The 15064-nt window shown below is 43.1% G+C and overlaps 1 protein-coding gene across 1 annotated transcript in view; it reads right to left on the bottom strand.

Moving 5' to 3' along the window:
• PKD1L2 (polycystin 1 like 2) overlaps positions 1-15064 on the bottom strand; it is a 163557-nt gene that overhangs the window by 62901 nt on the left and 85592 nt on the right. The window contains exons 28-32 of the mRNA XM_040329156.1: positions 14192-14391; positions 10068-10291; positions 7904-8114; positions 4014-4242; positions 3001-3229 (exon numbers count right to left, since the gene is read on the bottom strand). Coding sequence (XP_040185090.1) covers positions 3001-3229; positions 4014-4242; positions 7904-8114; positions 10068-10291; positions 14192-14391 — 1093 coding nt within the window. The remainder of the gene's footprint in view (positions 1-3000; positions 3230-4013; positions 4243-7903; positions 8115-10067; positions 10292-14191; positions 14392-15064) is intronic.

Here is a 15064-nt window from a genome sequence, read left to right as displayed (position 1 = left end):
TATATATATATATATATATATATATATATATATATATATATATATATATATATATATATATATATGTATATATATATATATATATATATATATGTATATATATATATATATATATATATATATATATATATATATATATAGTTGCATGGACTAATCGCACATAACACACATGGCTATGCCTGCTTCTGTTAAAGTGCCTGCATTTTAGTGACAGCTATGGTTATGACAACTAACCTAGAAAACAATGACACTGTTTTTTTAGGGTTTAAATGCATGCTGATCATCTGATAAAGTGGTCTTTACCAAACACTGCTTTGTCATTATTTCCAGAATCCTCAGTCATTACCATCCTGTTTGTGCCAACCCCTTTTAAAGTGTAAGTCCAGGTGATCAGAGGCCTCCTTACCAGAGGAGGCAGATGCAGAGTCCTGGGAAGAACACTCTGATCTCCCCTCCTCCTCCCTCTGAGTCGGGGAGTGCTAGATGTGGCTGAAGAGGGAGCTGAGTCCCGGCTGGAGAGGACCGTCGGTTAAGCTGCTTCCTAACTCTTCCAAGCTTCTTCTCCCAGCCAAACAGGAAGTGTGTCCTGAGACTCCCTGGCCAATCTGACCTCAGGACCAGCTTCCTGATTGGCTGGAAGGAAGACACTAGCAAATATTAAATCGCTATTGTCACACAACTGGGTGGGCTCAGGGTGCAGTTCTCTGCGCCCTGAGGCCACCCTTTTTTTAGGTCAATTAGAGCCTCTGGCTCTAATCACGTGCTTCTAAAAAATAAAAATAAAAACCCCATTGGAATCCATGCGTCCGACACCCTACATGTAAATTAGAGACCGGGCGCATGAATTAGGGGGGCAGCGCCCTTGTACCTTTAATGGATGGGCCACCACTGCATGTTGAGTTGATATAGAGGATTGGGGGGCAAGAGAAGTTCCATAGTCCAGTAGGCTGGACTGACAACACTGGCTGGGATTTTAGTGTACTGTGTTTAGAATTCTTTATTAATCCCAAATGGGATATTATTGTCAGCTTGACAGCCAGGTTGAGAGCTCAAACAGGAAGTTAGGAGCACACTAGATTTCTGCCAGATCAATAGGTATTTTGCTGCATTTTAAAGGGAGAAATGTGCATAAATTGCAGAAAAGTTTGGCTTAGAAATACAACTTATTTTTTTTTTTAAGTTTTAAATTGACTTGCATTTTAATGAGTGAAATGATTATTTGACCACTTCGTTATTGGGATCATAAGCAGCATTCCTCCACCTCCAAATACAGCGAGTTGAGTTAATGCCAAATGGCTCAAGTTTGGTGTCATCTGACCACAACACTTTCCTGTGTAGTTCTTGGCTGATTCCTCACCATTCCCATGATCATTGAAACTCCACGAGGTGAGATCTTGCATGGAGCCCCAGACTGGGGGAGATTGACAGTTATTTTGTGTTTCTTCCATTTGCGAATAATCACACCAACTGTTGTCACCCTCTCACCAAGCTGCTTGGTGATAGTCTTGTAGCCCATTCCAGCCTTGTGTAGGTCTACAATCTTGTCTCTGACATGCTTGGACAGCTCTTTGGTCTTGGCCATGGCGGAGAGATTGGAATCTGATTGATTGCTTCTATGGACAGGTGTCTTTTATACAGGTAACAAGCTGAGATTAGGAGCACTCCCTTTAAGAGAGTGCTCCTAATTTCAGTTAGTTACCTGTATCAGTGTTGCCAACCTACCAGATTCAAATTTACTAACACCCAAAATTTACTGGCATAGCCAAGTTTTTACTGGCATTTCCAAAAATTACAGTTTTAAGTGCAAATTTGAGTATTTAGGCTACAAACACATACAATATGTAATTAGCTATATGATTTAAGGTAGATAATAAGGCAATTAGCTATATGATTTAAGGTAGATAATAAGGCAAAAAACATATTTATTTTATTTTCGATATAGTGAGTAAGTAGCTCAGGGACAGACCTCAGGAGGGCAAGCAATTAGAATGGGTGGCACACACACATAACATTGACTCTCACAGTGACACTGACAGCAGTGTGCAGCAGCACAGATGATGATGATACCTCAAAGACACAACACGTCCCCTTCTGAGTCATAGTGACCGTCGCTCTCCAAGCCAAGTGGTCCCTCCAGTCCACTCCAATCTAAACAGCACTGACAGTCCCGGTCCTACCCTGCCTTGCTCCCATACTGCAGACCCACACATGAGGCCCTGGCCGCTTTGCTTGGCTCCATTGCACCATGACATCACACAATATGCTCAGGCACTGCCTCCACCAGAGCCGCCGATCACACTGTAGCAGGCACTCGTATGGTCTCAGCCGGCTCCAGACCAAGCCGAGCATCACAGCTATATTTTTTACTGGCAACCTTTTACTGGCAGGAGAAATTTGCCTTTTTTTTACTGACTGCCAGTAAAAATACTGACGGTTGGTAACACTGACCTGTATAGAAGACACCTGGAAGCTAGAAATGTTGCTGATTGATAGGGGATCAAATGCTTATTTCACTCATTAAAATGCAAATCAGTTTAGAATTTTTTTGAAATGCGTTTTTCTGGATATTTTTGTTGCTACTCTGTCTCTCACTATTAAAATAAACCTACCATTAAAAACATAGACTGATCATTTCTTTGATCCCCTGCTGTACAAAATCAGCAGGGGATCAAATACCTTTATATAGGAGTTTCTATTTCAAGCTATTAACCTACCAAATGAATCAATCTTACACTAGATCAAAAAGGGTGGATTTTTTTTCATAAAAATATAATATAATATCTTTTTCAGTATTGCTGTCATAATTTTGGATATACTTATTTAGTAATTTTCCCAGCCTACAAACTGCACTGTGAAAGTATGGCACTAAATAAATAATGCGTTATATTAGGAGGAAAAAGTAACAGAGCGATAGTAAAGAGAAAACAGACATTTTTTACTGTTAATACTCCAGTCATAAAGATCCCATTGTTTTAAATACTTCATCTGTTTGAAACTAACCTTTAAAGGTTGTGTAATAAAGAGGCTCTCAAAGAATGAGATTGCCATTGAGATCAGCCACTTGATGGAGCTGTCCTTCCCATAATGCAGACCATACAACATTGTGAAGAAGCCCGATACGCCACTGGTCGCTGCCACCAGGAACCAACCGATGAATACAAACCACCAAGGCAGTCCCTTGGCTGAGTTCTTCTTTTTATCCTCAGACAGACTGGCTGTAGATGAGCACCTACAGATTGATGACACAACACAGGTAAGTCAGTACACAAAGCATTTGGTAGAAGCCACCATTCTACTCTGTGGCCCGGATTCAGAGAGCAGTTACGACGGCGTATCTCCGGATACGCCGTTGTAACTCTGAGTTAAGGGGTCGTATCTATGCGACTGATTCATAGAATCAGTTACGCATAGATTTCCCTAAGATCCGACCGGCGTAAGTGTCTTACACCGTCGTATCTTAGGCTGCAAATTTACGCTGGCCGCTAGGTGGCGCTTCCGCAGATTTACGCGAGAAATATGCAAATTAGGGAGATACGCCGATTCAGAAACGTACGTCCGCCCGGCGCATTTTTTTACGTCGTTTACGTTAGGCTTTTTCCGGCGTAAAGTTACCCCTGCTATATGAGGGGTATCCTACGTTAAGTATGGACGTCGTTCCCACGTCGAATTTTCAAAATTTTACGTCGTTTGCGTAAGTCGTTCGCGAATAGGGCTGTGTGTAAGTTACGTTCACGTCTAAAGCATTGACGATTTGCGGCGTAATTTCGAGCATGCGCTGTTTGTAAAAAACGTCAAATACGCGGGGTCACCATTTATTTACATAAAACACGCCTACATCATCCACATTTGAATTAGGCGGGCTTACGCAGGCCTGGATTCAGAGAGATCTGCCTATCTCTCGGCAGGCGTAACGTATCTCAGATACGTTATCTCGCCGTAAATTAGGGCGCAAGTTCCGTATTCCTATATCTTATAAATCAACTGAAATAAATGACGGGCTTACTGTGACTTACATGTCACTAGCAGAACCAGATGCATAAAGCTGATTCTCCAAAATCTCCTTCATATGCTGGACTTGTGACACGGCTTGGATGTAACTTTGAGAGTTTTGGAATTGATGAGGTCCTAGAAGTTCCAGCCTCCTCTCCACATGCTGCAGTTGTAGATAAAGATAGCGGTTCTGTTCTCCACGAGGCATCTTCTCACACAGTCCTTTCACTGGAGTAGGACTTCTTATGTCTTCTGAAAATAAAATAAAAGGGCAAAACCAGAGTTTTATGACTGTGCCAAAATGCATTTATATCGTTTAGTGGTGCATTTAAAGTTGATTTTGTATCACACTGCAAAGTATATCTATTTAGTAAATCTTAAACTTCTATATAAAATACTAAAAAAATACTAAAATACAGCATTGGAGAACATTTTGGTGATGTCATGTAAATTTGGGAACCACAAGTCAACAGAAGTCTAGTGGTTACATGGGTAAGTCAGAGTGTAACAGGGGCGGCCTGTCTATTAACCCCCCTGACGGTAAACCCGAGCGTGACTCGGGGTTGGTTTTCAATGCTAAGATCGGTATCCCGGAGTCACGCTCGGGGTGGACGTGCAGCGGCGCGGCTTACCTTTCGCTGGATCCACAGGCAAGTTACTTACCTTGTTCCTGGATCCGAGTGAGCGAGCGGGTCCTCCTCGCTCGATTCACAGTGTCCCCGTGTGCCGCCGATCTCCGTTCCCTGCGACGTTACGACGCACGGGGGCGGAGAACGGCGCCAAATTCAAAAAAGTAAACAAACACTTTACATACAGTATACTGTAATCTTATAGATTACAGTACTGTATGTAAAAAATACACACCCCCCTTGTCCCTAGTGGTCTGCCCAGTGCCCTACATGTACTTTTATATAATAAAAACTGTTCTTTCTGCCTAAAAACTGTACATTGTCCAAAAGTGTCCCTTTATGTCAAAAATGGTTTTAGAGCAGCTAGAAAACAGCGATAATAAATTATAATCACTTGCAGAAATGTGCGATAGCGATTTGTGGGGAAATTCGTCATAAAAAAAAAAAATAATGACAGCGACAATTCTGCAACTGCAAATTTCAGTGATTTTGAGTTGATTACATTATTGAATAATTTTTATTATAATTATATTATTATTTGTTATAATTATTTATAATTATTTATTATATTATAATTTATAATTTTGTTTTAAAAAAAAATCATACCCGGAATGCCTACAAGACTCTTGCTTGGTCAGATTTAAGTGAGTTATTCCTAAAAATGACAGGCCTACAGTATAAAACGCCAAATTTCCTTGCAAAATAATTGTACCGCTTTTGGTACGTAATTCCAGACAGAATCATACCGCCAGGGAGGTTAAGGGCGCACAGGTGGTGGCCACCTCTATTCATGTGTCCGGCCCCACATGACATGCAGGGCGCCGGATGCATGGATTGCAATTTGGGGGGGTTGTTTTTTGAAGCACCTGATTAGAGCCAGAGGCCCGGATTCAGATAGCAGTTACGATGGCGTATCTCCGGATACGCCGTCGTAACTCCGAGTGTGCGGGGTCGTATCTATGCGACTGATTCGTAGAATCAGTTACGCATAGATTTCCCTAAGATCCGACCGGCGTAAGTCTCTTACTAGCTGGCCGCTAGGTGGCGCTTCCGTAGATTTACGCGAGGAATATGCAAATTAGGTAGATACGCCGATTCAGAAACGTACGTCCGCCCGGCGCATTTTTTTACGTCGTTTACGTAAGGCTTTTTCCGGCGTAAAGTTACCCCTCATAAAGCAGGGGTAAGTCATGTTAAGTATGGACGTCGGAAACGACCGAACAGCGTCGTATTTTACGTCGTTTGCGTAAGTCGTTTGCGAATAGGGCTGTACGTAAGTTACGTTCACGTCGAAAGCATTGACAGTTTGCGGCGTAATTTGGAGCATGCGCACTTGGAAACGTTTACGGACGGCGCATTCGCCATTTGAAAACAGCGTCAATTACGTGGGGTCATGAGAGTTTTACATAAAACACGCCCACTACTAGCCACATTTGAATTAGGCGGGCTTACGCTGACACATTTACACTACGCCGCCGTAACTTAGGGCGCAAGTTCTTTCTGAATACGGAACTTGCGCCCTAAGTTACGGCGGCGTAATGTATCTGTGATACGTTAGGCCCACCGATAGATACGAAAAAGTATCTGAATCCGGACCAGAGGCTCTAATAGGCTTCAAAATAGGGTGGGCTCGGAGTGCAAGCACTTAGAGCCGAGCTCACCCATGTGTGTTACAATAGCAAATGAATATTCGCTATTGTAACACTGATCCTCCTCGCGGACAATCAGGAAGCGGGTCTTGAGACCCGTCACCTAATTGGCTGAAGGGAGAGGCGATCCTATTGGACGCTTAGGAGGAGGGGAGTAGACGCACAGCGGAAGCCGCCATGATGGAGGAGAGGACACAGGAGCCACTACCCACTGCCTGCCGCACACCACCTGCTAGCTGCCATCTAGATGGGGTAAGTGCCAGACCGACTGGCAGACAAACGAGCGGCTGGTTGTTTGCTGCCACCCAGTCCCACACAAGAAAAACACCAGCCGCCACTGAAGTGTAATGTAATGTACTGTAAGTAACCTTTTCTTATTTCTCCTAATTTTTATATTTTTTTCAAGCATTTTTACATGAAGGGGTGGGGATCTATTAGATAGTGTTCGATTGCATTCTGAAGCAAGCTCTGCCTCAATGCTGTTAGGCTCGGTTCACATGTATCCAGCCACGGTTTTGTTCATCGGTTCAGGTGCAATTCAGGTGAAATTTTTTACTTGAAATCTGACCTATAAAGGACTTTTTAAAAATGGTCTGTGGCCGGCCCGGACTTACAGAAAGCCAGTTCGGTTCAAATTTCATATTCAAAAACGCATCCAATTTGCATATATTTGAACTGAGCCTAAAGAAGGAAAACAAAATATAGTCTTTGGGTTTTTATATGCAGCACTGTCCTTCCTTCCCTAGCTCCAGACACATTTCAGACTTAATGCGCCACGTGGTTTAAGAGTGCAGAAAAAAATAAGAAAATTATTAGATTTTTCCCTTCTAAATAAAAGTTGCTGTCAGATAAACCAAATAAACGGTCCAATACCTGTCATGGATATGCAATAAAGTCTGGCAGCTTACCTGATCTCCATGTGTTTATTAGAGACCTGACCCTCCTTCTGACTGTCTTTTATCACCTTCCTCCCTGTATTGCTTCACCCTAGGCCATCCCAGGAAGCCTATATTAACCATTGCACTGCTAGTCTGCTTTGCTGTTCAACCGTGTTGTTAGCTTTAGTTCCTGTCTGCAGTGTGCTACGATTATATTCCTGTGTACTGTTTTTGGCTCGTCCCTGACTTCTCCTGTTTGCCTGAGATCCTGACCTTTTGCCTGTCCCTCGGTTACCCTTGTCTGCCTGTTGCCCTGACCTCGGCTTACCCATCACTATCGCTTGTCCTGCTTGTTGCTTCCCCTCTCTCTCTGCAGAGCGTGACCTAGGGGATCCCAGGGGTCGCGAGCTGGATCCAGCTTCGGCGAAGGCCATCCTCACCACTAGAGGCTCTGGTGAACACAAAGCTGGGTCTTAGACTCCACGCCCTGGGCGATCTTGGGTTCACGCTTCCTCTCTAATCGCAGCAGTCGGCCATAGAGTTCACCCTGTGGTGCATCCCTGACCCCAACAGGGGGCACTTGTCACCTGGCCGCAGGTGACCTGACAATACCATTTTAATTCAAGCTAGACTTTAGGCTACACACTGACACACACACATACACACAAGGTACAGTGCAGTCATCATCCATATGCAAATCCAGACATCCAGTCATGCTGTAATGTCCAGTTCTAGGTCAGGCAAAATGGCAACATACCATTCAAGTCTACAGAGCCCAAACTGAGGTTCAGGGACCTCTCCTTCTTCTTACTATCATCATAAAATTCCTGGGTAACTCTGTTTTGCTTGAGGATGATGTCTTCAACCAGAGACAGAAGTCTATTGATATCAGTTGAATTCCCAAAGTTCATTTCTGGCAATGGAGCCTTCTGGGCTTTAAACAATGAGCTGGCAATTCTCCTGATGTCCTATTTGTAAATAGAGGAATAAAATTCACTGTAGTTAAAATATACTTGTAAATTGACATTGTTATACACTATTTACTGAAAGTGTGAAAAGTAAAATGTATTTCTATTTCACCCCTTATTAACCCTTAGGTATCTATAATCAGCTCCTTCCTCCCCTTCTCACCTCAGCTATTATTTTTCTATTGATTTCTATTTTTTTTTTTTTTGTTTAACCATGAATATTTAAATACTTTTAGGTTTAATTCATTTTATTTGTATGTTTTTTTTTCAGTATTTCAAAACCAATGTGCAATATAACAAAAAAACTTTCACTTGCAAATGCACACCGTAAACCCCATTCTTTTTGTCTATAGATTGCATAGAATTTTTTTATTTATTTTTTACAGACAACATTGCCCAAGGTATGCTATGTTTGTCATAATAAAAATGATGTACTGTATGGCCTAGATTCACGTACGGCCGCTCTACGTTGCGCAGGCGTAGCGTATCGTATTTACGCCACGCCGCCGCAACTTAGAGAGGCAAGTGCTGTATTAACAAAGCACTTGCGTCCTAAGTTACGGAGGCGTAGTAATTCAAAGTAGGCTGGTAGGGGGCGTGTTGTATTTAAATGAGGCTTAACCCCATGTAGATGCATGGCCGAACGAACGGCACATGTGTGCACATGCTCAGTATCTCATCGTATTTACGCCCAAAGATACGTTGGCTCAATGCCTGTGACGTGAACGTAACTTACGCACAGCCCTATTCGCGTACGACTTATGCAAACGACGTAAAAAGATATGCTTGTTCCGACGTCCATACTTTGCATGGGCTGCGCCACCTAGAGACATGCTTTATCTTTACGCCGGCGTATGTCTTATGTTAACGGCGTAACTAATTGCGACTGGTGTACGTACGTTCGTGATTTGGCGTATCTTGCTCATTTACATATTTGACGCGGAAATCAAGGAAGCGCCACCTAGCGGCCAGCGTAATTATTGCAACCCAAGATACGACGGCGTAGGAGACTTACGCCGCTCGTATCTTGGCCAAATCTATGCGTAACTGATTCTATGAATCAGGCGCATAGATACGATGGCGGCCATTCGGACTTACGACGGCGTATCTTGAGATACGCCGTCGTAAGTCTTTGTGAATCTGGGCCTCAGTGTTACTCCATTATTTTACATTTTGATAAAAATTATAAACAGTTCCATAATGGAAAAATTGCTTTGGTCCATATGAGATATACACTTACAATACCTGACATCCCAATACCTACCTTGGCATCATAATATTGACTGTAAGTTCATAATAGCTATATGGCAGGTGAATATATTATTATATTATATTATATTAACTGTTACGTGTAAGAGATTCAATGCTATATAAATTTTTTATTTTTTTTTTAAACTTTCCTGTACGTACATCTCTTAAGCCTCGTACACACGATAGGTTAAACAGAGGACAACGGTCTGATGGACCGTTTTCATCGGTCAAAACCGATCGTGTGTGGGCCCTATAGGTTATTTAACCATCGGTTAAAAGCCAACTTATTTTAAATTTAACCAATGGATTCCTAACCGATAGAAAAAAAACCGATCGTTTGTAGGCACGTCCATCGGTTAAAAATCCACGCATGCTCAGAATCAAGTCGACGCATGCTTGGAAGCATTGAACTTCGTTTTTTTCAGCACGTCGTTGTGTTACACGATCGTTTTTTAACCGATGGTGTGTAGGCGCGACGGACCATCAGTCAGCTTCATCGGTTAACCAATGACAACGGTCCATCAGACCGTTCTCATCGGATGGACCGATCGTGTGTACGCGGCATTAGGAATATAGTATAGTGAGCATAAGTCTGCCTTGCAATACATATAACTTTGCAGATCGACTCATGGCAGATAAAGATCTGTAACCTTTTACATTTGAAATTGTGAAATACGATTTTACTGTGTGTAATGTTCATACCTTTAAAACAGCCTCTGTAGTGAGAGTTGAGATAGAGACAAGTGGTGAAGATGAAGACCCCATGGCAGTATCAGAAGTACAGTCTTTTTCTTTCTTTTCCGATTCCTTTGTCTGTTTAGGTCGGATGTGTCTGAAGATCTGAACAATTAGGAGGTTGATGGGGAACATCAGCAGGGAGCTCTCAAATCCGATCATGACCTCCTGCCAGGTGAACTCAATCTTACCTTTAATTATAGAATACAACTCCACATTGTAAGTGTGAATTATTAATGGTTTGACCCTTACACAAGTCTGCTCTATCCAAGACTGTACACAGTTCTGAAAAATAAATGGCCATGTAGGGAGCCTACCGTTGCTTTATGATCGCAGACAATAGTTGCTCTAAATTAATATCACCTTATATTTCTCTTTTTGTCTGAGCCTTATTCTTTGTTAGAGGGTGTTTTGGCAATACACATGGCTTATCCTGATCCCAAGCTAATTTTTACAGTACATCATTTAATAATAAAGCCTTGGTCCATTTTATCCTAATCCAGGGGCGGACTGGAGATTATGGAGCCCCCGGGCAATAGGAGATTATGGGCCCCCCCGGGCAATAGAAGATTATGGGGCCCCCAGGCAATAAGAGATTATGAGGCCCCCAGGCAATAGGAGATTATGGGGCCACACATTATACACACACACACACATACAGTATACATACACAGTATACACACAGTATACACACACAGGGCCAGATCCACGAAGCGCGGCGCTTCTATCCGTCCAGCGTAGCGTAGTATCTCTGATACACTACGCCGCCGTAACTTACAGCTTTTTTTTGTATCCTGAAAGAATTTGCGCCGTAAGTTACAACGGCGTAGTGTAACTTTGTCGGGGTAAGGGCGCGCAATTCAAATGTATGTGATGGGGGCGTGTTTTATGTTAATACGTCTTGACCCGACGTAAATTACGTTTTCTTTTAACTGCGCATGCGCCGTCCGTGGGGGTATCCCAGTGCGCATGCTCGAAATTAACCCGCAACAAGCCAATGCTTACGACGTGAACGTCATTCTATGCAAAGCCCTATTCGCGAACGACTTACGCAAACAACGTAAAACTTTCAAATTTCGACGCGGGAACGACGGCCATACTTAACATAGGATACGCCTCATAGAGCAGGGGTAACTATACGCCGAAAAAAGCCTTACGGAAACGACGTAAAAAAATGTGCCGGCCGGACGTACGTTTGTGGATTCGCGTATCTAGCTAATTTGCATACTCGACGCGGAAATCGACGAAACGCCACCTAGCGGCCAGCGTAAAAATGCACCTTAGATGCGACGGCTTACTAAGACGTACGCCAGTCGGATCTAGCACAGCTTCAGGCGTATCTTGTTTTGTGGATACAAAACAAAGATAAGCCGGAGCAAAATAGAAGTTACGCGGCGTATCAATAGATATGCCAGCGTAACTTCTTTGAGGATCTGGCCCACAGTATACATACACACAGAATACACATACACACACTGAAAAGGTACTGGAGAGGCGGGGCAGCTATAATCTTGGTATTTTTTTTTAAAAACACAGATTTTTACATACTGTCTGTCCCTGGTTTTACTGAGGCTGGCAACCCTGATGGGGCCCCCTAGTGCCATGGGGCCTTTGGGCAGTGCCCGAGTTCCCGAATGGTCAGTCCGCCTCTGTCCTAATCTGTTGTTTCCTCTGATATTCTTCTTTGATTTAAAGCAGTTGTAAACCGCATAAACTTTTTTTTTTTTTTTTTTATGAACCTGCAAGGCAAAAGGCATAATCGGCTAGTATGCACCGCGGGAGATTTAAAATCGGCAGGGTGCGGCGGATGCCGGTCCTTTCGCCGTGGATTCCCCCCTGCGCATGCGCCGCCCGCATTGCGAGGGGAATATCTCCTAAACCGTACAGGTTTAGGAGATAATCTTTATACCTACAGGTAAGCCTTATTATAGGCTTACCTGTAGGTAAAAGTGAAAAAGTGGGTTTACAACCACTTTAAGCTATTAGAAAAAACGTGCATACTTAGTGGGACATTATTACTGTAATTGTTGAAGCAACAAAGACCTAAGGAGACATCCTTTCTGCTAAATGCAATTAAAATACTGTGCTCAACCAATAACAAATGATAAATACAATATAAAGAGACTATGCAGAAGACCTTATCTTACATCAACATTCAACACCAATGTTCATAAATGATCAAATTTAAAGTGACTGTGCATAGGACCTTATTTTAAATAACTATAAGCAAGCATATAGAGTAAAGTGACTGTGCATAACAATTTACCAAAAATTAAACCAAAAAATTAAATATAAACATATACGGTGCCTTGAAATAGTATTCACACCCCTTGACATTTTCCACATTTTGTCATGTTACAACCAAAAATGTAAATGTATTTTATTGGGATTTTATGTGATAGACCAACACAAAGTGGCACATAATTGTAAAATGGAAAGACAATGATAAATGGTTTAACAATTGTTTTATAAATAAATGTGTGAAAAGGGTAGCGTGCATTTGTATTCAGCCCCCTTTACTCTGATACCTCTAACTAAAAATTTGTGGAACCAATTGCTTTCAGGAGTCACATTATTAGCAAATAGAGTGAAGCTGTGTGTAATTTAATCTCAGTATAAATACAGCTGTTCTGTAAAACCCTCAGAGGTTTGTTAGAGATCCTTAGTGAAAAACAGCATCATGAAGGCCAGGAAACACGCCAGACAGGTGAGGGACAAAGTTGTGGAGAAGTTTACAGCAGGGTTAGGTTAGAAAAAAATATCCCAAGCTTTGAACATCTCACAGAGCACTGTTCAATCTATCATCTGAAAATGGAAAAAGTATGGCACAACTGCAAACCTACCAAGACATGGCTGTCCACCTAAACTGACAGGCCGGGCAAGGAGAGCATTATTTAGAGAAACAGCCAAGAGGCCCATGGTAACTCTGGAGGAGCTTCAGAGATCCACAACTCAGGTGGGAGAATCTGTCCACAGGACAACTATTAGGTGTGCACTCCACAAATCTGCCCTTTATGGAAGAGTGGCAAGAAGAAAGCCATTGTTGAATGAAAGCCATAAGAAGTCCCGTTTGCAGTTTGCGAGAAGCCATGTGGGGGACACAGCAAACGTCGAAGATCATGCTCTGGTCAGATAAGACCAAAATTGAACTTTTTGGCCTAAAAGCAAAATGCTATGTGTGGCAGAAAACACCCTGAACACACCATCCCCACCATTAAAGTGGTTGTAAACCCAACCATAAAACTAGCACCTACAGGTAAGCCTAGATTAAGGCTTACCTGTAGGTGCAAGAAATATCTCCTAAACCTGCACGGTTTAGGAGATATTTACAGTAATTACAGGTGCGCCGTAGACAACGCGCAGGTGCACTGAAAGTGCAGTTTTTCTCAATGGCATAACCTGGGTGATGTCATCGTCGCTCCGGCCAATCACAGCGCCGGAGCGGCGAAAAAGAAGTATCTGCGAGGGGACTTGGTGGAGGCGGGGAACGAGGAGGACTTCGGGGGCTTCGATTTCAGGTAAGTGCTATGCATACTAGCTCATTATGCCTTTCTCTTGCAGGTTTTTTACTTCCTCTTTAAACATGGCGCTCTCCCTCCAAACTGACAGAGTTTGAGCTATTTTGCGAAGAAGTATGGGCAAAAATGTCCCTCTCTAGATGTGCAAAGCTGGTACACAGTAATGCAGGGTTTTCTCCCTGGTGTGGAGTGTCGTGCTCGCCCCCTCCCTTGGACTACAGGAGTGTCAGGACGCCCACCAACACACAGCTTCTTTCTCTATCTGCAACGTAGAGAGCGTCCTGACTCTCCTGTAGTCCAAGGTAGGGTGCGAGCATGACACTCCACACCAGGGGAGAAAGTCTTGCATTACTGTGTGGAGTTACAGACAGAAGAACAGGAAGTGAGGATTTCTCAGAAGAAATAAGGACATTTAAAAGCAAAATTGATGGATAAAGTAAGTGAAAGAGGACTGCACTAAGGTAAAGGAAGCAATTTAGGAAAAAAAATTGTACCTTTACAACCCCTTTAAGTTTATTTAAGATAAGGTCCTGTGCAAAGTCACTTTATATTTTAATATTCTTCTTTGATTACCCAAGTCCATCTTCTGCTCAGCTGGGTCGGTGGGCACCCCCCAAAACATAATGCTGGTCAGCATGGTGCACAGCAGCAGGGAGAAGCAGCAAGACACTCTCTGCACCCTGGTGAAAGGGCTTCTGGGAGAGCGGTTAAAAACAGAGTACCAGATATGGCCATCACGGAACCCTTTAGATGTTTTCATGAAGAACAGATTGCTGTAACAAGACGAGAGAGAATTATCATTGCATACACATACCTCCCAACATTTTGGGATGGGAATGAGGGACACCTACTAGCAAATGTATGTAGGCATAGGTCATGCCCCCTGCCACACCCCGTTAAAGAAGAAATAACCCAAAAAAAGGTTAATTAAATCCACAAGGGACAATTTTTTACCACTACTATTCCTTTATATTGGCTTTTAAAATTTACAAATGCAGCAAATTTATAATCTGGTTAAAAGGTTTAGAACTGGGAAACACTTTTTGAAAGATAAAAAGTGAAATTTATATACCGTATTTATCGGCGTATACCGCACACTTTTTTGTGGGTGCGCGATATACGCCGATACCCGCACCGAGTTTGAACCACTGCGCCGGCATATACCGAGCGCAGTACACTCGGGTATAGGCGGGCAGGCTCGGCTGCTCTCGCGGTCACGTCCTGTACGTCGTTTATGCGAGAGGAGTCGAGCCTGCCCGACTATACCCGAGTGTACTGCGCTCAGTATATGCCGGCGCAGTGGTTCAAACTCGGCGCGGGAAGCAGGGATTGAGCGGGGTGGACACCACGATGGCCGCAGAAGGACGACGGACCCGACGAGGAGGACACCACCGAAGCCGCAGACGGACACCGGACCCGACGAGGCCGCCGATGGATGCCGCGCAA

This window comes from Rana temporaria, chromosome 11, assembly GCF_905171775.1.
Source record: "Rana temporaria chromosome 11, aRanTem1.1, whole genome shotgun sequence".
NCBI lineage: Eukaryota > Metazoa > Chordata > Amphibia > Anura > Ranidae > Rana > Rana temporaria.
The sequence above is the reverse complement of the archived record's forward strand: the minus strand, read 5'-3'. Positions and strand labels throughout refer to the sequence as shown.